This window comes from Amblyraja radiata, chromosome 8 (assembly GCF_010909765.2).
Source record: "Amblyraja radiata isolate CabotCenter1 chromosome 8, sAmbRad1.1.pri, whole genome shotgun sequence".
NCBI lineage: Eukaryota > Metazoa > Chordata > Chondrichthyes > Rajiformes > Rajidae > Amblyraja > Amblyraja radiata.
The window spans coordinates 46,484,454-46,508,322 of record NC_045963.1 but is presented as its reverse complement, the minus strand read 5'-3'; the positions used below and the strand labels follow the sequence as shown (position 1 = coordinate 46,508,322).

General features: G+C 45.6%; 1 protein-coding gene across 3 annotated transcripts in view; it reads right to left on the bottom strand.

Moving 5' to 3' along the window:
• Positions 1-23,869, bottom strand: part of abhd12 (abhydrolase domain containing 12, lysophospholipase) — a 103,148-nt gene that overhangs the window by 78,064 nt on the left and 1,215 nt on the right. Inside the window, exon 2 of one of the 3 annotated variants that reach the window (XM_033025809.1) lies at positions 10,435-10,612. The exons of 1 other annotated variant lie outside the window; for it this stretch is intronic. In XM_033025809.1, coding sequence (XP_032881700.1) covers positions 10,435-10,610 — 176 coding nt within the window. In that variant the 5' untranslated portion in view covers positions 10,611-10,612. Of the gene's footprint in view, positions 1-10,434; positions 11,138-23,869 lie in introns of those variants that run through there. One more of the 3 variants, XM_033025808.1, reaches the window with a different exon arrangement.

Here is a 23,869-nt window from a genome sequence, read left to right as displayed (position 1 = left end):
TTAAAGCTCCCGGCGGGTGATGGCAAGTCCCGCGGCCGTTAAGACCGAGTCGGCGATGTAAGGCCCTGCTCTGGGTCTTAATGTTGGAACCCCCGGCGGACGATGGCAAGTCCCGCGGCCGTTAAAGCCGTGCCGGGCGATGTCAGGCCCCGCTCCGGGTCATTTTCAGCCCCGCAACTCGGGCGGGAGAAGCTGCCGCCACGGGAGCTCCGAGATGCGGTCTCCCACCAGGGACCCTCGAGCTCCCGCTGTCACCATCCACAGGCCTGCAGCTGGAGCCTCCGAAGCCCGGTCGCAGCCGCGCGCCACCGCAGCTCCCCACGCTCCGAGGCCGGCCAACCCCACGATGGCAAGTCCACAGGCTCCGCGACTGGAGCCCCCAGGTCATTCCGGCTGGAGGACGCTCCACGGTGCTAGGCCCCAACGACAAGAGACCCGACAGGGAAAAGGTCGGGTCTCCCGTGCAGGGAAGAGATTAAAAGTTTCCCCTGCCCCCTACATATACACAGTTAAAAATATATAAAAACCACTACACATTAGACGAGACAAAAAATTTTTTAAAAGGAAGGACAGACGGACTGCAGGAGCCACTGCCGCAAAGCTCCGCCCGTTGTATAAAATCAGGAGGGGAATATGTAGGGTGAATGTACCAAGTCTTTTATCCAGAGGAGGGAAATCAAGCACCAAAGGACATAGATTTAAGAGGGGAGAGATTTAATAGGAACCTGAAGGGCAACTTTTTCCACGTAGAGGGTGCTAATTATATGGAACGAGCTGCCAGAGGTAGTTAAGGCAGGTACTATAAAAACATTTAAAAGAATTTTGGTCAGATATACGGGGAGGAAATGTTTGGAGGGCTATGGGCCAATTGTGGGCAGACAGGCGTAGTGTAGATGGGTTGGCATGGATATTTGGCCAAAGGGCCCGTTTTCCTGCTGAATTATTTTACCGAGTACGACACTATTGAATCACTAAACACTGAGACTATATGAAAAGATTTTGTGCAGATTTTGTTTTAGATTTTTTTAAATTCTGAATAAAACTTATTTTCTAGGGGAAAATGTATTTTAAATGTTTAGTTTATAGATACAGCGTGGAAAAAAGCCTTTAGCCCCAACGAGTCCACACTGACCAGATTTGGATGAGAGGATTGAAGGCTTTGTGGCAAAGTTTGCAGATGATAACGAAAATAGGTGATGGGGCAGGTAGTGTAGAGAAAGCAGGGATTCTGCAGGACTTGGACAGGTTGGGAGAGTGGGCAGAGAAGTGGCAGATGGAATATAGTGTAGCAAAGTGTGGAGTCATGCATTTTGGTAGTAGGAGTAAAGGCGTAGACTAATTTCTAAATGGGGTGAGAATCCAGAAATCGGAGGTGCAAAGGGACTTGGGGGTGCTGGTGCAGGATTCCCAAAAAGTTAATCTGCAAGTCGAATTGGTAGGAAAGAAAGCAAACTCAATGCTAGCATTTATTTCAAGAGGGCTTGTATACAAAAACAGGGATGTAATGTTGAGGCTCTTTAAGGCGCTGGTAAGGCCACATTTGGAATATTGTGCGCAATTTTGGGCGCCATATCTGAGGAAGGCTGTGCTGGCTCCGGAGAGGGTCCAGAGGAGGTTTACAAGAATGATCCCAGGAATGCGTAAGTTAACTTATGATGACGTTTGTCGGCACTGGGCCTGTACTCGCTGGAGTTTAGAAGAATAGTTAAAGGCTTGGCTAGAGTGGATGTTTCCACTTGTGGGAGCGTTTAGAACTAGAGGTCATAGCCTCAGAATTAGAGGACCTTCTTTTAGGAAGGAGATGAGGAGAAATGTCTTTAGTCCGAAGGTGGTGAATCTGCGGAATTTGCCACAGAAGGCTGTGGAGGCCAAGTCAGTGGATATTTTTAAGGCAGAGGCAAATATAATCTTGATTAGTACAGGTGTCTGAGGTTATGGGGAGAAGGCAGAAGAAGGGAGTTAGGAGGGAGAGATAGATCAGCCATGATTGAATGGCAGGGTGGATTTGATGGGCTGAATGGCCTAATTCTACTCCTATTCCTTATAACCTTATGATAAACATGTGTCTTCTGGTTCTTAATTCCCCATCTCATAAAAGACTCTGTGCATACACCCTATCTATTCCCATCATGATCTTATACACCTCTTCCAGAGCATCCCTCAGTTTCCTGCGCTCCAATGGGTAAAGTCCTAACATGCCCAACCTTATAGATTAGGCCTCAAATCCTTGCCACATCCTTGTAATCTTGGATTATAAATTGAGTTAAAAAAATTCTTACATAATTTGTTAAGAGATTAAAATGGGGGCAGGAGAAGCAAAAAAATCCTGGGAGTACAAATAAATATACCTCAATAACGCCCGTAATGCATAATAATCTAAAAATATTTATTTTGAGAGGGCAAAACAGAAACACGATGATGAATTGCAGAATTAATCCAACGTTGGATCAGTTGCACCAGGTACTATTTTGGTTGCCTCACACGTGAAAGGAAAGAGAGGAAATGGGGAAAATAACTCATAAATATCATACCAGAAATGCAAGGTGAACAGACTGTGCTCTTCACCCCTCAAAAGCAAAGGCTGAGGGATGATCTAACAGGAATTTTAATCATGATCAGCTATGATACCTAATGGAGCATAAGAGAATTAATCCATTTTGGGGGAATTACAAAAATGAAGCTTCAAGGTGTGTTTTTTTTTTTTACACACACACAAGGTTTTATTTTTATAATAACACCCTTTTAAATAGCCTTGGAAAGAGTTGCTACATTAAAGATACAAAATTATAGCAACAATGGAAAGAAAAATGGCGTGGTCAACATGCGAAAGACTGCAGAGAGGACCGGCAGCCAAGATGGAAAAATTGTGAAGTGAGGAAGGGTTTTGTGTGAAGAGTGGCAACCCCGTTGTCTGACCATTCCCTCCACAGATGCTGCCTGATCCGCTGAGTTCCTCCAGCACTTTCTGTTTTCCTCTAGATTTCAGCATCTGCAGTTTCTAGTGAATCATTGACATGCATTTGACATGGCATAGTAGTGCATCAGTAGAACTGGTGCCTCACAGCGACATAGATCCAAGTTTGATCCTGACCTTGGGCGATGTCTGTGTGGAGTTTGCACACTTTCCCTGTGGCCGTGCGCGTTTCCACCGCGTGCTCCGGTTTTCTCCCACAATGAAAGAGTTAGTTATTAATTGATTGATGTCATATTTAAGCTTTCCTGTTGTAAAAAGCCAATTGTAATGCATGATGGGATTTGGACAATTCCCATCATGACAAGGGTTTTTTTAAACTCAAGCTGAATAGTTCGCAGCTCTCTTACAAGTTTTTTTATGTAAGTTCAGATAAGAAGGGGCACAGAGGATGCCATTGGGGTGACTGGCTTTTGGCAAAGAGTGAAAAACAACTCCATATTTGGAGGTGGCTGATGGGTTCTTATACATTCCATCATGCAATTGATTTTATATCTGTACGTATATAAACTCGGGTTTTCTGGTATTTCTTTGTGTGCGCTGCTGGAGATTCAGACGTAAAACTGTTGCCTCTGGGTCTCTTGGTCCACACCCGTCAGACATTAAATTAAAGTTTTGTATGGTCTTAAGAATTTGTACTTTGTCTATCTTTTTAAGTAAACTTTTACAACATTCCAAAGACGTGCATGTTGTAGCTTAATTGGCCTCTGTAAATTGCCCCTGCTGTGTAGGGAGTGGATGAAAGAGTGGGATAGCATAGGAATAGTGTGAAGTTTATTTTGTTGATTTTATTTTGAAAGGAAATTAAACAATACTTGGGAAAATAAATATAAATTACCAAAATAAGGTAGTCACAAAAAAAATCAAATAGGGAATACAGATCTTTACCCTAACTTCCTTCCAACAGGAGTAATTGAGATGAATACAGCAGAGCCATTTAATGGGAAGCTGGACAAGCAGATGAGAGAAAGAAACAACACAAAGTGCTGGAATAACTCAGCGGGTCAGGCCGCATCTCTTGAGAACATGGATGGTGATGTTTCGGGTCTGGACCCTTCTTTAGACATTCTTCAGTCTGAAGAAGGGTCCCGACACAAAAGGTCGTCTATGCATGTCCTCCGGACATAGTGCCCGAGTCATTTGAGTTCCTCCAGTACTTTGTATCTTCATTTGCAAACCAGCATCTGCAGTTCCTTGTCTACAGGCAGATGAGAGACACAGGAACAGAGTTGTGCTGTTGGCAGTGACTGGAGAGAATTAGGAGACTTTGATGGAGCATAAATCCTAGTCTGGAATAGTTGGCTCTTAATTTGTGCTCTATGTAATTCCAAATATAGTTAAAACATTTCATTTTCACCATTTCCTGTCTGGCAGGAGAATAAAACAGAAGATCCATATGGGTGTGGTAGTGGATGTAATTCAGGGAAAAGGCACTCATCTGGGAAAGAGTTTTATTCTCCAGCTGTCTCTTCGAAACCTGACCTTTGGTAGGGCCGAAACTTTTTTTTCCATCCAGGTTTATCATTAAGTACATCAAAGGTCAGGCCAGAACAGATATCCTTCAGCTTGATGATCTTCACCATCATAAATTACTGCAAAACACAAAGTGCTGGAGGAAGTCAGCAGATCAGGCAGCATCTGTGGAGGGAATGGACAGACTGTGTTTTGATCTAGAATCCTTTTTCAGACATTTCTTTCAAGGATGCTGAAGAAAGTTCCTGCCCAAAGTGTCACCTATCCATGTTCTCTGGAGATGCTGCCTGACTCCCCGAGTTACTCCATCGTTTTTGTGGGGGGGGGGGGGGGGGGGGGGGTTTGTACACCAGCATCTGCAGTTCCTTGTTTCTCCCTCCAAAATTGCTGTCTGACCCACTGAGTTCATCCTGTACCTTGTATTTTGCTCAAGATTCCAGTATCTGCTGTTCCTTGTGCCTCCATGTTGTTCTCACATAGGTGATTAGTGGGCAAAATTAGGGCACATGGTATTGGGGGTAGTGTGCTGACATGGATAGAAAATTAGTTGGAAGACAGGAAACAAAGAGTAGGGATTAACGGGTCCCTTTCAGAATGGCAGGCAGTGACTAGTGGGGTACCGCAAGGCTCGGTGCTGGGGTAGCAGCTATTTACAATATACATCAATGATTTAGATGAAGGGATTCAAAGTAACATTAGCAAATTTGCAGATGACACAAAGCTGGGTGGCAGTGTGAACTGTGAGGAGGATGCTATGAGAATACAGGGTGACTTGGACAGGTTGGGTGAGTGGGCAGATGCATGGCAGATGCAGGTTAATGTGGATAAATGTGAGGTTATCCACTTTGGTAGCAAAAACAGGAAGGCAGATTACTATCTAAATGGGGTCAAGTTGGAAAAGGGGAAGTACAACGGGATCTGGGGGTCCTTGTTCATCAGTCAATGAAAGTAAGCATGCAGGTGCAGCAGGCAGTGAAGAAAGCAAATGACATGTTGGCCTTTATAACAAGAGGAGTTGAGTATAGGAGCAAAGAGGTCCTTTCTACAGTTGTATAGGGCCCTAGTGAGAACACACCTGGAGTACTGTGTGCAGTTTTGATCCCCTAATTTGAGGAAGGACATTCTTGCTATTGAGGGAGTGCAGCGTAGGTTTACAAGGTTAATTCCCGGGATGGCGGGACTGTCATATACGCTAGAGGCAGGAAACATTTTCCCGATGTTGAGGGAATCCAGAACCAGGGGCCACAGTTTAAGAATAAGGGGTAAGCCATTTGGAACGGAGACGTAGAAACACTTTTTCCTCACAGAGAGTTGCGAGTCTGTGGAATTCTCTGCCTCAGAGGGCAGTGGAGGCCAGTTCTCTGGATACTTTCAAGAGAGAGCTAGATAGGGTTCTTAAAAATAGCGGAGTCTGCTCCGGACTGTTATCCTGTTATCACTTCAAGTTAAGGGACAAGCTGGCTCATGCTTTCTGTAAATGGCTGTAAGTAGATAGAGCACCAACATTATTTAACAAAACAACAAATATTGAGAAAGAACTTGAGTGCTTTCATTTATTCTATGCCTTTTTAAATTATTAATATTTAAAATATTAGGCAAAGACACCACAAATTATGGATAAAATACATAGCAGTGCAAGCTTCTAACCTCCCTTGCAATTATACAAATCAAGGAAAAGCAAATTAGAGACTATATTTTCTATGGTATTATGAAACAACTAATAACAGTAATAGCGAGTAACTTTATGAATAGCCATATACATTTATTGCAGAGTAATATATATTGATCAGTATAAAACCAACTAGCTCTTAGCATAGAAGTAATCCAATGGCATGGGAATTAAATCTCCCTAAATTCTTCTAAGAGAAAATCTTCTAAGAGATTGCATTAATGCAGAACTGATATGTAATAGCACCAGGCTTGGCATGGTATGCTACATTTAAAATGCATTCTGCTTATCGCTGCAACTTTAAAGGACTCTCCAGCTCTGAATCCTCCTTTTAACTTTTTTTTTGGAGCAGTTTTAAAACAAGAACAATACTTTAGGTTATATAGAAGTAATTTGATGCATGATATGTGGTAAACAAAGTGTTCTTGGGATAATGAGAATAGCAATGGACTCGCCTTCAAAGCTCTCTACCACTGTTTCTTGCATTAAGTATATTTGCACCTTTTGTTGACTAATTCATCAAGATTGATCCTACTATTATTACTATATTATGATTAGACTATATTATTATATTTTGCTGTTACCAGGGTAATAGAAAGGGAACAAGAAGGATATAGGAACTGCTGGTGGAGATGTGCCTAATATTTATGATTGCCTATTACTAAAAAAAGACAAAATGTTGGAGTAACTCAGTGGGTCAGGCAGCATCTCTGGAGAACGTGGATAGGTGACATTTCGGGTCGGGATCCTTCTTCAGACCCCCATCAATCCCCCGTGATTACTGCTGTTCTCCTGCTCTCGCCTTATATTAATTTTGCCTTAAAGGTCTTTTACTGACTTAACATTTGCACTTATTTTTATATAGCTATGGAATCAAATTCAAAACATGACTAATATCGCACCTCCTTTTCCCAGTTCAAGCCCCAAGTTTATTTTCTATTTTTACCACATAGCAGTTATCCTGTTATTGTAACTACATTCTCCCTTAACCACCATCACCAAAATAAAAAGATTAACTGGACATTCATGCTACTGCTGCCATAGACAAATCTGCAATGCACAGCTTGCTACTATGTTTACAAGGTAGATTCCTACCGACTGCGAAGGGTGGTGAAAGACGCAAAAAGGAGGTACAGGGACAAGATGGAGTCACAGATGGAGCAGCGGACACCAGAAGCCTGTGGCAGGGGCTACGGACTGTAACCAACTACCGGAGCACCCCACCCTCATCCGCAAGTGCCGGCACCTCCCTAGCTGATGACCTGAACTCTTTTTACGCTCGTTTCGAGATGGGCAACACCACCCCAGGTCTGCCGACTATCGACAATACCGAAGCTGAAGGGAGGAATGTGCACACATTCTCGCTGTCCGAGCACGACGTGAGGAGGGCTCTGACACGGGTGAACACGAGGAAAGCTGCAGGCCCCGATGGCATCTCGGGGCGAGTACTCAAGTCCTGTGCTACACAGCTAGCACCGGTGCTCACTACAATATTCAACCTCTCCCTGGACAAGTCCGTGGTCCCTGCCTGCTTCAAAAAATCCATCATTGTACCGGTACCAAAAAATGCCTCCCCAGCCTGTCTGAATGACTACCGTCCGGTGGCCCTTACCTCGGTAGTCATGAAATGCTTTGAGAGGCTGGTGAAGAAACACATCTGCGCCTTCCTCCCTCGCAACATGGATCCGTTGCAGTTCGCATACCGTCCGAACAGATCCACGGACGATGCAGTCTCCCAGGTTTTGCACACCGCTCTCTCTCATCTTGACAGCCAGAAGGGGGGCTACGTGAGGATGCTGTTCATAGACTTCAGTTCAGCCTTCAACACGATAGTCCCCACCAGACTGGCCGGGAAGCTACTGGAATTAGGGCTCAACATCCCCCTGTGTGCCTGGGCCCTGGACTTTCTCACCGCCAGGCCCCAGGTAGTCAAGATGGGAGGGAATACATCAAAGTCCCTCACCCTGAGCACAGGATCGCCCCAGGGTTGCGTCCTCAGCCCCCTATTGTACTCCCTGTACACACATGACTGTGTGGCTAGGTTCAGCACCAACTCAATAATTAAGTTTGCTGATGACACTGTGGTGGTGGGCCTGATCTCAGACAACAATGAGAAGGCCTACTGGGAGGAGGTGGCTGATCTAGCACTCTGGTGCCAGGACAACAGCCTCCTCTTGAACATCAAAAAAACGAAGGAGCTGATCGTGGACTTTAGGAGGGCACATCATCCGAGGACGTACACTCCATTGAGGATAAATGGGGATACTGTGGATAGGGTGAGCTGTTTTAAATATCTGGGAGTCCACATCTCTGAGGATATGACATGGACATCACACGCCGCAGCACTCGTGAGTAAGGCAAGGCAGCGCCTTTACCACCTCAGGCAATTGAGGAAATTCAGAGTGTCTCCGAGGATCCTCGAGTGCTTCTACTCAGCGGCTGTGGAAAGCATCTTGTCCGGGAATATTACCATCTGGTTTGGGAATTGCTCTGCCCAGGACAAGAAGGCTCTGCAGAGAGTAGTGCGTTCGGCCGAACGCACTATGGGAACTTCACTCGCCCCCCCTGCAGGAACTATACAACAGGAGGTGCAACTCCAGAGCCAATAAAATCATGGGAGACCCCTTCCACCCATGCAACGGACTGTTCCAGCTGCTACGGTCCGGCAAACGCCTCCGTTGCCATGCAGTGAGAACGGAGAGGTTGAGAAGGAGTTTCTTCCCAGAGGCCATTCGGACTGTAAACTCCTATCTCACCAGGGACTAACTTTACTGAACGTTTTTCCTTCCAATATTTAATATGTAAAAGAATATGTGTGTGTTTATGATTGTGTTTATAGTTTGTTTGGTTGTTTGTTTGTTTGTCTTTTTGCACAAAGTCCGCGAGCATTGCCACTTTTCATTTCACTGCACATCTCGTATGTGTATGTGACGAATAAACTTGACTTAACTTGACTTGTTTGCTTGTGCTAGACTGAGCAGGGAGGAGAGCTAGAGGGGGGAATGGAGGGGGGGAGGGGCAAGAGACGAATTGAGGGGGAAAGGAGCTTAGGAAATAGGAATAGTCCGAAGGAACAATGGGAAATGGGATCAGCAACAGGGGTGAATCCAAGAGGGAAACACAATGGAAGCAGGTGCAGAACAGAATGTGAGGGGAGGAGTAAAAAGAGGATCAAGTCCAGAGGGGAATGTGTGGAACAGATGTAGGGGTTGTCTGAGAGAGGAAGGCAGTCCCAAAAGAGAGAGGGAAATAATCCATTGGGAAACAGATAAGGAAAATTAATTCAAATCGCTCTCAGAAATTCCAGAAAGGCAGTATCCTGGAAAGTGGTCGTATTTATACATTTAAAGGGGGGTTTACTTCAAAAAACAATACTTTAGGTTAAAGTATAAAGTCTGAAGAAGGGTTTTGACCAAAAACATCACCTCTAGTGACGCTGCCTGACCTGCAGAGATACTCCAGCTTTATGTGTCTATTTTCAGTGTAAACCAGCATCTGTAGTTCCTTCTTGTACGAAAGTAATTTGATGCATGATATGTGTTAAGTGTTGGGATAAAGAGATTAGCAATGGACTCATCTCCAAAGCTTTCCATCACTGTATAGTCCCTTCCTACCATCATAGTCATTCAGCCCACCTTGTTCACGCTGACCAACATGCCCCATCTAAGTTTGCCCATTTGGCCGCGTTTGGCACATATCCCTCGAAACCTTTCCTATCCATGTATTGTCCAAGTGTCTTTCAAATGTTATTGTACCTGCCTCAACTACCTCCTCTGACAGCTCGTTGCAAGTTGAAACTTTCGGAATAGTTTACTTCAAGTGAGCTGAACTGCAAATGATTACACAAATACTCAAATATCTTTCCAAATATACAAACAAACGATTATTAAAAAGAATTTCCTGGCTGCGAACCAATGATACAAGAACGTCAATATAGAAAACACGATTCAGATACTCATACAATATCCTTTGAATAACTGAAATATCTTTCTCTTTGATGTGATAAATAATCTTTGAACTATTTGTACAATTTGAAAATGTAGTCAGATAATTTATTTGGCTCTTTTTGCAAATGACCTATTCCGTCTTTGAGAAATGCTGACTCAACGACCGAAAGCAAGCGAGAGCCACGGTCGGGTCCGCTTCAGTGATTAAAAATGCTACTTTTGAGGTTACTGGATGAGAAACGCGAAGGAAGCGAGAAATTTCCAGGCAGCAGATTAACCCGTTAATGTTCCGTGGGTTTTAGCCGGGCAGATTCGGAAGTTGTCAGTAATACGGTGACTTGTCCTGCCAGCTCCAGCCCACGACCCGTTCTTACCTCCGACTGCCAATTCTCATTTCTGTCTTGGTGTCTGTGTCGAGGTCGTTCTCCTTTCTGCTGCTCGCTGCCTTGTGGCTGTGCTTCAGTCTCGAAGCAGATAGTGTGGGGTCCTTCTGCAGAGTCGTAACGGTCCTGTCATGTTCTACTGTCAGGGAATCTGCCCTCCTTCGCATTACTGGGGAAAACAAGACGCCGAGAGTCACCTTCTAGCTTGGGGGGAGGCGATGAGGGGGATCCAAGTAGAATGGCTGAAGGCTGAGAGCCCCGGGGAGGTTTGTGGAAGGACCGGCGAGGATGGACCCGGCTAATGCAGACGGTGCAGACTTCAGTCAGCCAGTGCTCGGTGTTTCTGCAAGCACCCAGTCTGTTACATTGTTTGCAGCAACTCCCACCTCTTGAAATCAGCTGATCAGCCGCAACCTCCAACCTTTCACCCGCTTGCAGCGCGCACGCCTCCCACCTTTCCACGGTGCATGTGGCGTCCATCTTTCAGGCAGGCAGAAGGCCGTCAACTCGTTGACTTTGTAGCATTAACCGTTTCAAAAAACTCTGATTTAAGAATGTACAACATCAGCTTATTTGGTGTGGCAGCAAGCCGGAAGTTGACTTTCTAGTTGGATTTAATAAACGCAGAATGAATTATTCCAGTTTACTTCGCATGGTAGGAGAATCAAATACAACGGGTTTAAGGTAACTGACAAAAGAGCCAAGGCGAAGACGAGCTCTATTTTTGACGGCGGTGGGTGGGGTGGAGACAGAGAATCCTCCGCGGGGGGGGGGAGGTGAAACCGCACTGTCTCATATTGATAACAAATTCAGTGATACATTTTGGAAAAAAAAACATAAAAGTGTTTCATGCTGACACGTTATTTGCTGAATCACGATTAAGCGTTAGATTTTATAATCATCAATTAGTAACTAATACTATAGTCTGGTGGATTTATGGATTATTATGTGATTTAACAGAATGAAACATTTAATTAGATTTACAGTATTCGCAGGCTTTCGTTCAAATAAACTTGCAATTCAATTAATATTCCAGGAAGTCCCAAAGTACATAACTAAGTTGCACACAGAAATACATGTCCATTAACAACAATAAAGTAAATATTTGGAATACTATGTAGAGCTTTGGTCATCCTGCAATAGGAAAGAATAAGATGGAAAGAGTGCAGGGAAGATATATTAAGATGTTGCGAGAACTTGAGGGCATGAGCTAGAGGGAGAGGTTGGGCAGACTTGTTTTCATCTTTAAACTATTATTGTTTTCATATATCCTTTCGAGGGCAGGATGCAAAGTGGTAGTGATTTTATATAGTGGTGTATAAAGTCAAGAGTGTTTTATTGTCATATGTCCCAAAACGAAACAATACAAATCTTACTTGCAGCAGCACAACAGTAATGTGAACCATAATTAACAACAAAAAGTTCAGTGTATGTGTGTGTATACTGAATTTTTTTTTGTTAATTATGGTGTTTACAGAGTACTATGTTTATATTACTGTTGTGTTGTTGCAAGTAAGAATTGTATTGTTTCACTTTGGGACATATGACAATAAAACACTCTTGACTTTACACACCTATATAAAATCACCACCACTTTGCATCCTGCGCATGAAGGGATGTAAGAAAACAATGTCCCCGAGTCTTCGTAGTTCGGAGCTTATTTGGAGGTTGTATTGTTTAATAGCCTGATGTTTGTTGGCAAGAAGCTGCTCCTGAACGTGGACGTCACAGTTTTCAGGTTCATATACCTCTTCCTGATGGCAGGAGTGAAATGAGAGTTGGGCAGTGTGGTGTGGGTCTCTGAGGATGCTAGCTGCCTATTTGAGGCAGCGACTCTTGTAGATCATGACAGGAATAGATAGGGTGAATGAAGTTTTTTTTCCAGGATAGAGAAATCAGGAACTCTGGGGCATACAGTGCCCTCCATAATGTTTGGGACAAAGACCGATCATTTATTTATTTGCCTCTGTAAATTTGAGATTTGTAATTTTAAAAAATCACATGTGGTTAAAGTGCACATTGTCAGATTTTATTAAAGGTATTTTTATACATTTTGGGTTCACCATGTAAAAATTACAGCTGTGTTTATATATAGTCCCCCCCATTTCAGGACACCATAATGTTTGGGACACATGGCTTCACAGGTGTTTGTAATTGCTCAGGTGTGTTTAATTACCTCCTTAATGCAGATATCAGAGAGCTCTCAGTACCTAGTCTTTCCTCCTGTCTTCCCATCACCTTTGGAAATGTTTATTGCTGTTTATCAACATGAGGACCAAAGTGGTGTCAATGAAAGTCAAAGAAGCTACTATGAGACTGAGATCCAAGAATAAAACTGTTAGCGACATCAACTGTTTGGAACATCATAAGAAGAAAGAGAACACTGATGAGCTTACTAATCGCAAAGAGACTGGCAAGCCATGGAAGACCTCCACAGCTGATGACAGAAGAATTCTCTCTGAAATAAAGAAAAAAAACCCAAACACCTGTCCGACAGATCAGAAACACTCTTCAGGTGTAGATTTGTCAATGACCACTGTCCGCAGAAAACTTCATGAACAGAAATACAGAGGCTACACTGCAAGATGCAAACCACTGGTTAGCTGCAAAAATAGGATGGCCGGGTTACAATTTGCCAAGAAGTACTTAAAAGAGCAACCACAATTCTTGAAAAATGTCTTGTGGTCAGATGAGACAAAGATTAAGTTATATCAGAGTGATGGCAAGAGCAAAGTATGGAGGAGAGAAGGAACTGCTCAAGATCCAAAGCGTACCACCTCATCTGTGAGACAAGATGGTGGGGGTGTTATGGGCTGGGTATGTATGGCTGCTGAAAGTACTGGCTCAGTTATCTTTATTGATGATACAACTGCTGAGGGTAGTAACATAATGAATTCTGAAGTGTATAGACACAAAGTATCTGCTCAAGTTCAAACAAATGCCTCAAAACTCATTGGCCAGCGGTTCATTCTACAGCAAGACAATGATCCCAAACATACTGCTAAAGCAACAAAGGGGTTTTTCGAAGCTAAAAAATTGTCAATTCTTGAGTGGCCAAGTCAATCACCTGATCTGAACCCAATTTGAGCATGTCTTTTATATGCTGAAGAGAAAACTGGGGGACTAGCCCCCAAAACAAGCATAAGCTAAAGATGTTCAAGAAGGAACTGCAGATGCTGGAAGATCGAAGGTACACAAAATTGCTGGAGTAACTCAGCGGGTGCAGCAGCATCTATGGAGCGAAGGAAATAGGCGACGTTTCGGGCCGAAACCCTTCTTCAGACTGATGGGGGGTGGGGGGGAGAAGGAAGGAAAAGGGGGAGGAGGAGGAGCCCGAGGGCGGGCGGATGGGAGGGTGGGAGGAGACAGCTAGAGGGTTAAGGAAGGGGAGGAGACAGCAAGGGCTAGCAAAATTGGGAGAATTCAATGTTAATGCCATCCGGACGCGGAATATGAGGTGCTGTTCCTCCAATTTCCGCTGTTGCTCACTCTGGCAATGGAGGAGACCCAGGACAGAGAGGTCGGATTGGGAATGGGAGGGGGAGTTGAAGTGCTGAGCCACCAGGAGGTCAGGTTGGTTATTGCGGACTGAGCGGAGGTGTTCGGCGAAACGATCGCCCAACCTCCGCTTAGTCTCCCCGATGTAAATCAGCTGACATCTAGAGCAGCGGATGCAGTAGATGAGGATGGCTGCAATACAGGCCTGGCAGAGCATCACCAGAGAAGACACCCAGCAACTGGTGATGTTCATGAATCGCAGACATCAAGCAATCATTGCATGCAAAGGATATGCAACAAAATACTAAACATGACTACTTTCATTTACATGACATTGCTGTGTCCCAAAAATTATGGTGCCCTGAAATGGGGGGGGACTATATATAAATACTGCTGGAATTTCTACAAGGTGAAACCAAAATGAATGAATGAATGAATGAATGAATGAATCTCTTTATTGTCATTGCACATGGTACAACAAAATTTAAAAGTCAATCCCACGGTGCGATTCACAAGAGCAATTTTAAATATATAAGAAAAGGTAAAAATATATACATATAAAAAAAAATTACAGATAAATAATAATAGCAGCTGAGGTAGAACCATTCAGTTGAATGTGAGTGTTATTACTTATTTTGCATTGTTAAGTTCACGTATGGCTATGGGGTAGAAGCTGTCTCTGAGTCTGTTTGTGCGAGTTTTGAAAGACCTGTACCGTCTGCCAGAGGGCAGCAGGTGGAACAGGTTGTGTCCAGGGTGGGAAGGGTCCTTCAGGATGTTGGCTGCCCTGCCAAGGCAGCGAGAGCTGAAGATGTCCTTCAGGGAGGGCAGTGGGCAGCCAGTGATTTTTTGTGCGGTGTTGATGACCCTTTGAATGTATAAAAATCTGACAATGTGCACTTTAACCACATGTGATTTTTCCATTACAAAGCTTAAATTGTGGCGTACAGAGGCAAATAAATAAATGATGGGTCTTTGCCCAAACATTACGGAGGGCACTATAGATCAAAGGTGACAGTGCAAAGATTAAATAGGAACCTGAGGGGAAACATTTTCACAGGTGGGTATATGGAAATAGCTGGCAGAGGAGGTAGTCAAGGTAGGTACTATACTACATGTAAAAGACACTTGGACAGATATGTGGATAGGAAAGGTTTACAAGGATGTGGGCCAAATGCGAACAAATGTGTCTAGCTTAGATGAGGCATCTTGGTCTACATCAACAACTTAGATCGAAAGGCCTGTTTTCAGTTTTATATGACTATAAAATATCAGACCATTTGTTTTATGTCTTGATTAAGGGATAAAGATTGGAAGAACGTCACGAGAATATCCCTGATCTTCTGTGATCAGTGTCACCAAATCTTTTGCATTAACCTTGTAGCACAGAGCTTCAGCTCCAAGTCTGGACTGAGACCTGAATTTTTCTTTGTTCAAAAAGCTGCACTAACAATCAACACAAACCTGATCACTTTAACCCCGGTTACCTTGTATTTGTGTGAAATACAAATTAATCTCTTGTGACTATATTAAGTCCTCACATGATTCATAATAATGATTATTCACACAATTAAAGCACCATTATTATTAGGATTACAGAGGAACAGTTCAAACAATCTGTTTCTTCCCAACAGTATCAAACTGACTACATTTAATAAGTGATACTGAAGCAGGGAAGTATTACAATTTTTTTTATAGGAACAACATTGCTGAAGTCATATTCTGCTTGGGTAGCTTACAACCCAACGGTATGAACATTGAATTCTCTAATTTTAGGTAACCTCTAACAACCCACCCCCTTCCCTTTCTCCCCGTTGCCCAACATGAATTTTCACCTATTTCTCCTCTCCCCTTCCACCTGCATTCCTTCCTCTGGCTTCACAATTTGCAACTCTTCAATCGCTTTGTCTCACAACTTCTATATTTCTATCTCTGGCCTTTGTCCAACAATTTGTCTATCAAACCCCCCCTTGCCTGTGTTCACCCATTACCACCCACACTTTGTCCTACCCCTTCTCTCTCCCTGTGTTCTCCCCTCCACAATCAGTCTGAAGGGTCCCGACCTGTAATGTCACCTATCCATTTACTCCAGAGATACTGCCTAACCCGCTGAGTTACCCCAGTACTTTGTATCCTTATCCGCAGTTCCTTGTTTCAACACCTCCGGAGTGACCAGACTGCGTACCAGTTCTCATCAGCTTGAGGAAATATGTAGAGTCTTTAACAAGTAAACTGACTGCTACATCAACTGTATGACAAAATGTATACTGTGGGGCCATCTGGTGGTCAAGCCAAGAACGCTGCTCAGGCTTTCCAGCGGCTTATGGACATGGTGGGCCGCGGTTTGGATTTCCTGTTCATTTACCTTGATGACATACAGAGGCTTATGGACATAGTGGGCTGCTCTCGCCAGGAGCACTGTGCTCACCTCCGGCTGCTCTTGTCAGCGGCTCAGCGAGCATGGCCTGGCCATCAACCTGGCTAAGTGTCAGTTTAGCCTTAATTTCATCAGTTTCCTCGGCCACCACATTAATCAGCATGGAGCGGTCCCATTCCTGATCAAGGTTGAGCCATTCATCAGTTTCCTAGGCTCCCCATGGTGCGAGGACTCCAAGAGTTTGTCGGCATGGTGAATTCTTATCACCGTTTCATGCCAGCGGCTATCGGATCATGCAACCGTTGTTCAGGATCTTGGCCAGCAAGCAGTGGGACCTAGTGTGGGATGATGCAGTAACGACAGCTTTCAAAGACGCAGATCGATGGATGCTGGCAGCCCCTTGCCATTTTCAGTCGTCACCTGCGACCTCCTGAGCAGAAGTACAGTGCTTTCGACCGTGAGCTCCTTGCGCTCTACCTGGCCATCCGGCATTTCCCTTATTTCCTCGACTGATCACAAGCCACTTGCGTTTGCTTTTTCGAAGGTGTCTAATCCCTGGTCATCCCAGCAGCAGCGTACTTGGCCTACATCTTGGAGTACACGACTTGCCTCCTGCACATCGTGGATAAGAGCAACCGGTTCGCAGATGCATTGTACTGCACCGCCATTAATGCTATCCACGCTTTGGCCCCGGGCGTCGACTACACAGCCCTGGCGGCTGCACAGCATGAGGATGAGGATATGCTGTGCCCTGTTGTTGGAGGATGTACCGCTGGCACCACGGTCTATCGGTCAGCCGAGACCCATCATCCCCGCAGCTTGGCATCGCCGGATCTATCCTTCCATCCGGGCAACGGCGGCGCTGGTGGCGGCCAAGTTTATGTGGCACCGGTTGCGCAAGCAGGTCGGCAACTGGGCCAGGGCGTGTCTTCCCTGTCAAACGTCCAAGGTTCAGCGTCACATCAAGGCGCCCTTGCAGGATTCTGCTTTTTCGCAGTGGCGTTTCGACCATATCCATGTCAACCTCGTGGGATCGCTGCACCCGTCCAGAGGTGTCATCCACCTTCTCTCTCTCGGGGACCGTTTCACGCGATGGCCAGAGGCTGTCCCGCTCGCAGATACCTCCGCTGCCCACTGGATCACCCTTTTTGATGTGCCGGTGGACATCTCTTCTGACAGGGGTGTGCTGTTCACCTCCGAGTTGTGGTCTGCAATGGCCCGGCTGCTGGGCGCTCAGCTGCACCACACTACGGCCTACCACACGCACCATGAAGGTGTCCTTAAAGCAAGCATGAGACAGGAAAAAACTGAAAAAAGAGGAAGAGAGCTGGAGGTCTAAGTGGCATTGCCCCTGATAGGATTCCAAGAGGCAATGCCCCTGGCGGGGGTAAAAGAGGGCAGCACCTCCTTAATACAGATTTTTTTTGATAATTGTACCTTGAAATGACACCGTTTTCTTGCCTGTTTAACCATAATTTCTCACAGGGTCTTCCCCACTCACACACACAGGGAACCCTTCACTGCTCACACTCAAAGGGACACCCCCTTACCTTTACTCGCACTCACAGGGACCACCTCACTGCTCACACTCACAGGAAACCCCCCCACCTTTGCTCACTCACAGAGAACCCCTCACTGCTCACTCACAGGAACCCCCCCCCCCTTACCTTTGCTCACACTCGCAGGGACCCCCTCACTGCTCACTCACAGGAAACCCCTCACCTTTGCTCACTCACAGAGAACCCCTCACTGCTCACACACATAGGGACCCCTCCCCCTTACCTTTGCTCACACTCACAGGGGTCCCCTCACTGCTCACTCACAGGAACCCCCTCACTGCTCACACTCACAGGGAACCCCTCACTGCTCACACTCACAGGGACATCCCCTCGCCTTTACTCACACTCACAGACTCCCCCCTCTGCTCACCAGGGCTCACACACACTCCTTCTACTTGCTTTAAAATGCTTATTGACACCGACAAGGCCCTGGCCCTGCGGCCGCGCCCTTTCCCAGCCCAGTGTCCACTCTCCCACTGCCTTCTCCCGGGGCCGCTGCTACCTGCGCTAACTGCACTCCCGGCCCCTCGCTCCACCAGGCCTCGCCTTGTCCCGCCCCCGGACGTCTCCCTCTTCCAATCACTACTCCCTATCCTCAATCCTGCCCCCCACTCCCGCCTCCCTCCTCCAATGATCGCACTGAATCATCATGTCCCGCCACCCCCCCCCCCCCAACTGCCTGCTGACCGACGTCCCTCTCGTCCAATCGGCGCCCTTGATCATGAGTCCTGCCCCCACTGTCTCACATTAACGAATTTCAAAATCCGTGGATCCGTGGAGAAATTTCATGCCTGTTAAAGGCACGGCTCACGGGCCCGGACTGGATGGACGAGTTGCTATTGGTCCTGCTGGGAATACGCACTGACCCGAAGGAGGACCTGGCTACTTCCTCGGCTGATCTGGTGTACGGCGCCTCACTTACGGTCCCGGGGGATTTAATCCCGGCAGCACATGGGCATCAGGATCCGCCCTCGACCATGCTGACGCGCCTCCAGGAGAAAGTGGGCACGCTCTCTCCCGTCCTGAAGTCCCGCCACGGACTTACTCCAATGCACGTCCCGTCCGCCCTCAAGGACTGCAAGTATGTTTTCCTGTGCCGTGATTCTCACCGTACGCCACTGCAGAGACCTTACGAGGGTCCTTTCCAGGTGCTGCAACACGGCACCTCGACTTTTGTGCTCAACATGGGCGGCCGGCACGAGACTGTTTCAGTGGCCCATCCTAAGCCGGCTAATTTGGACATTGCTCAGCCAGTGCAGGTGGCGCAGCCCCGCCGTCGGGGGCGTCCACCGTCATGACCGCACCCGCCCTCATCTCTGCCGATTGAGGCCCCATGCATGGGAAATGTGTACACGAGATCAGGCCTCCTCACTCGTACACCTGCTAGTTTCCGTTACTCTGGTTCTGGGGGGGTCATGTGGCGCCATCTGCTGGTCAAGCCACTTATTGCTAGAACCATCATCAGTGGAGCTGGAACTCTAACGTGAGCGGTGTTGGCGGGAGTTAGTGAAGGGGAAGTCGTCAGTCAACCGGTGTGCTCCAGAACAATGGCAGGAACTTTGCCCAAGCCTTCACTAAACGCACGTGTGTGCAAAACTACATTTGTTAATAAAGACACCGTTTTGTACGCAACGTTTGGATCTCTACAATACATTTAATAGAAATACAACAAAAAATTCCTATTTTCCACTTTGTCAAGTCATTCTGTTCACACATTTGAACTTAATGTATTCTCATTTATTGCTGCTTCCTGAGGTGGAGCTTGACAGTGTGCAACCTGTGTCTCGTTTAAGTTGATCTTAAAACATTCAAGTATCTGATGTTACCTTTGTGACTTAAATGCTATTTAAACCCTCAAACTTGTCTTCATTACCTTACAGTTCTGATCTATGGACTGCTTTTATGATACCATTATGTACTTTGGCTTTGCACCATTATGTATTACTTTTATTAATTTATGATATTATTGATTATATATTATCCTTGTGCTATTGCTTTAGTATTGTGTAAAACTGGCAAATAAAAGTATCATTGTTCCGTGGCATATGACAATTAAAAACTTTTGATTGTTGACTAAAACTTGATTCCCTTGTTAAGTGTTTTCCTCAACAAATACCAACTCATCCTACTGAGTTTCAAAAGACCTTTTATCTGCTGTAATATGGAGCCCTCGCCAAGTCTAGATCATTGGTACTAAGGTGGAGATGGTTGAGAGCTTCAAGTTACTTGGTGCAAAAATCATCATGAATTTCTTGGTGATTTCATGAAGGAACAAGCAGTTCCTTGTTTATTCACCAAGAATTTGTCCTGGTCCAATCACATTCAGGCCAAGAAAGCACACTAACAGAGACGGGGAACTGCAGATGTTAGAAACTTGAGCAAAAAACAAAGTGCTGGAGGAACTCAGCAGATCAGGCAGCATCTGTGGAGGGAATGGATAGTCACCATTCTTTACCAGTACCTCCACTTACTCAGAAGACTAAAGAAATTCAGCATGATTCCAATGACTCCTCCTTCCAATTTTTATAGATGCACCTGTGTTTCCACTTTGAAGGAAATTACCCGAAATTCGAGAAATTCTGGTTGTCTTCGGTTAATTTTAGCTAAATTAAAAAATCTCGGGACATTTCCGAATCTGGCCCGCGAAGGGGTCCAATCCGGCCTGCTGGATTATTTTCGGAGAAAAAGTATATTTACGACCATCTGCCTGCGCAGTTGGGGCCCGTCAGCCGCGTCACAATTGAATATGGCGCCGGTGACGTGGTAGGAATGCAAAACTGACGCCGTCTCCCCAAGCATGCGCAGTTGGGGCGGCTGTGAGCTCAGTATCCGCGCGTGCGCAGTTGGGGCGGCAGGCGCAGCTGCGCAGTTGGGAATTTCAGGAAATACCATCAAATTCCAGGAAATATGGGATTCTATTTAAGGAAAACATTTTTTGAGGTGTGGAAGCACTGAGATGCACCTTAGAAAGCATCCTACTGGATGCATCACAATTTGGTTTGGCAAGTGCTCTGCCCAAGACCACGGGAAATTGTAGAGCGTTGAGGATGCAGTCTATCACATAGACCAATCTCCCATAATTGACTCTTGTCTATGCTTCACGCTACTTTAGGAAAGTGGCCAACATAATCATGGACTACTCGCACCCCAGTCATTCCCTCTTCCCCCTACTCCCATCAGTCAGAAAATACAAAAGCTTGATAGCACATACCACCAGATTCAAGAACAGCTTCTTCTCCTGTTATTAGGTTTTTGAATGGTTCTCTCATAAACTGAGAATATGTTCTCAATCTCCCAATTTAGCTCATTGTGGTACTTGCACATTTCTAATCTGCATTCTCCCTGGTTTGATTGTAATCATTTTTGGATGACATCTGGATAGCATGCTAAACAAAGGTTTGACTGTATTTTGGCATACATTACACAAATAAACCAATACCAAACAACTACAATACCAAATATAGCACAATCACATTCAAACATGTATTTCAACCAAATAGATTGTGATGAAGTATCCACGGTGAATACCATGGGACACGGAGGGAACAATTTAGCAGAAAATGGACCCTTCTTCCACCTGATTTCCTCCAGCACTTTGTGTCTTTTGCAAACTAGCATCTGGAGTTTTTCTCTTGTACTCCATGTACACCCATGACTGCAGCCATGTAACAATCAGGTCCACAGCCAGCGCGGAGAAGAAGCGCCAACTCCAGCCCAACTACCGCCGGGCCAACCGACAGCCCTGGACCAACGGGACATCGGCCCCGCGCAGTGGTGGCCCAGGCCCACAGCCAGCGCGGAATAGAAGCCACCACAACAGGCCGGCGCCCCGACAGTCCAGGGCCACCCCGGACATCCCCGGCCGCCCCCAGACAGGGACGGGGCACCCGGGAGGGGACAGGGACGGCCCAGCAGCAACTCAACAGCGTCCGCAGCACCGGAGACCCAGGCCCGATCCCGACCAGACAAAATGCAGGTCCGCACCCATGCAGCAGCACAGCCGCCGAGAATGTTTATCGCAAGTGACCCATGACCTGGGCATGCGTAGTCGGAATACCGAACTCGCTTATTCAATTAACAAATTAGCAGATGACACCACCATTGTAGGGCAGATATCAAATAACGATGAGACGGAGTACAGGAAGGAAATCGAGAACCTCGTGTCCTGGTGTCGAGACACCAACCTTTCTCTTAATGTCAGCAAGACAAAGGAGATAGTGACTTCAGGAAGTGAAGCGGTACACATACCCCACTTTGCATTGACGGCATCAAAGTAGAGATGGTTGAAAGCTTCAAATTCCTCAGAGTAAATATCACCAAGAACTTTTCCTGGCCAACCTTATTGAAGCAATGGCCAACAAAGCACACCTGTGACTCCACTTCCTTAGAAGGTTTAGGAAGTTCGGCATGACCCCGACAACTCTCACCAACTTCTACAGATGCACAGTAGAAAGCATTTTATCGGGATGCATCACAACATGATTTGGGAACAGCTCTATCCAAGACCGCAAGAAATTGCAGAGCATTGTGGACGCAGCCCAGACCATCACACAAACAAATCTCCCTTCCATTGACTCCACCAGCATAATCAAGGATGAGTTGCATCCTGGCCACTCCCTCTTCTCCTCTCCCATCGGACAAAAGGTACAAAAGTATGAAAAATCACACCTCCAGATTCAGAGACAGTTTCTTCTCAGCTGGTATTAGGCAACTTATCTTGCACTAAACGTTATTCGTCAGTCACCAGTTAAACGCCAGTCACCCCCCGCCCCCCGGACACTCCTTCCCCCAGAAAAATTGCACTACTGCTACTAATTGTACATATATATATTTTACTATTCATTATTCTATGTTCGCTCTTCTGGGTGAGATGCTAACTGCATTTCGTTGTCTCTGTACTGTACACTGCACAATGGCAATAAAGATTGAATCTGAATCTGTGTTATTCCCTTTATCATGTATCTGTACACTGTGGATGGCTTGATTGTAATCATGTATTGGGAGGTTTCACGGCAGTCGGGTCACGACCCATGACCCGTACTGTTGCTACGCTACTCCTAGTGGAGTACACGCGATGAACTGCAGGTAAGCACTTACCATTGTTTCCAGTGTAGCGGGCCCGTTAAAACCCGCTGAAATTGTCAATTTGTGCGCTAAATAATTATGGAAATCGGGATAAGCGTGAGAGACATTTAGCCTACTTCAGAATTCCAAAAGTGAGGAGAAATGACGGTAGATAGAAGCGAGAGCTGAAGGGACAACAGCCAAAGTGCTTAGCGAACATTGGCCGTTTTCTCACTGCATTTCATCAACTAAGGCATTATTTGTGTTTTTTCTTGATTCCTTTGGCATCTAAAAAGTTTCAGAAGTGATAAATCTGGCTGCAAATTTTTTAAATAGCCCATGGTTCTCAAGTGGGTTTTTACATACTAAATGAAAACGCATCTGAAGAAAAATTTACAGCCAGATTTATCACTTCTGAGACTTTTTAGATACCAAAGGAATCAAGAAAAACACAAATAATGCCTTACTGTTGATGCAATGCAGTGAGCAAACGCGATAATTCCCAATATTTTCAATTCCGATATCTGCACAGCCAATGTTCACCAAGCACTTTAGCTGCTGTTGTCCCTTCAGCTCTCGCTTCTCTTTACCTTCATTTCGCTTCACTTTTGGAATTCTAAAGTTGGGTACATGTCTCTCACACTTACCCCGACCTCCACAATTTTTTTCAGCGCAAAAATCCAACATTTTGGCAGTTTTTAACAGGTAGGAAAGTACGCGTTTCTTGCATTAATAACATATACCGGAAGTTACGGATGTCCTCCAGATGGATTGAGCGGCTCCGTGCGTCAAGCCCTATGACCCAGTGACCTTACGTGCAACCCCCCTATTGTCTTTTCGCTCACTGGTTAGCACACACCAAAAGCTTTTCACTGTACCTCAGTACACGTGACAATAAACAAAACTCAAACTCTTACATAGAAACATA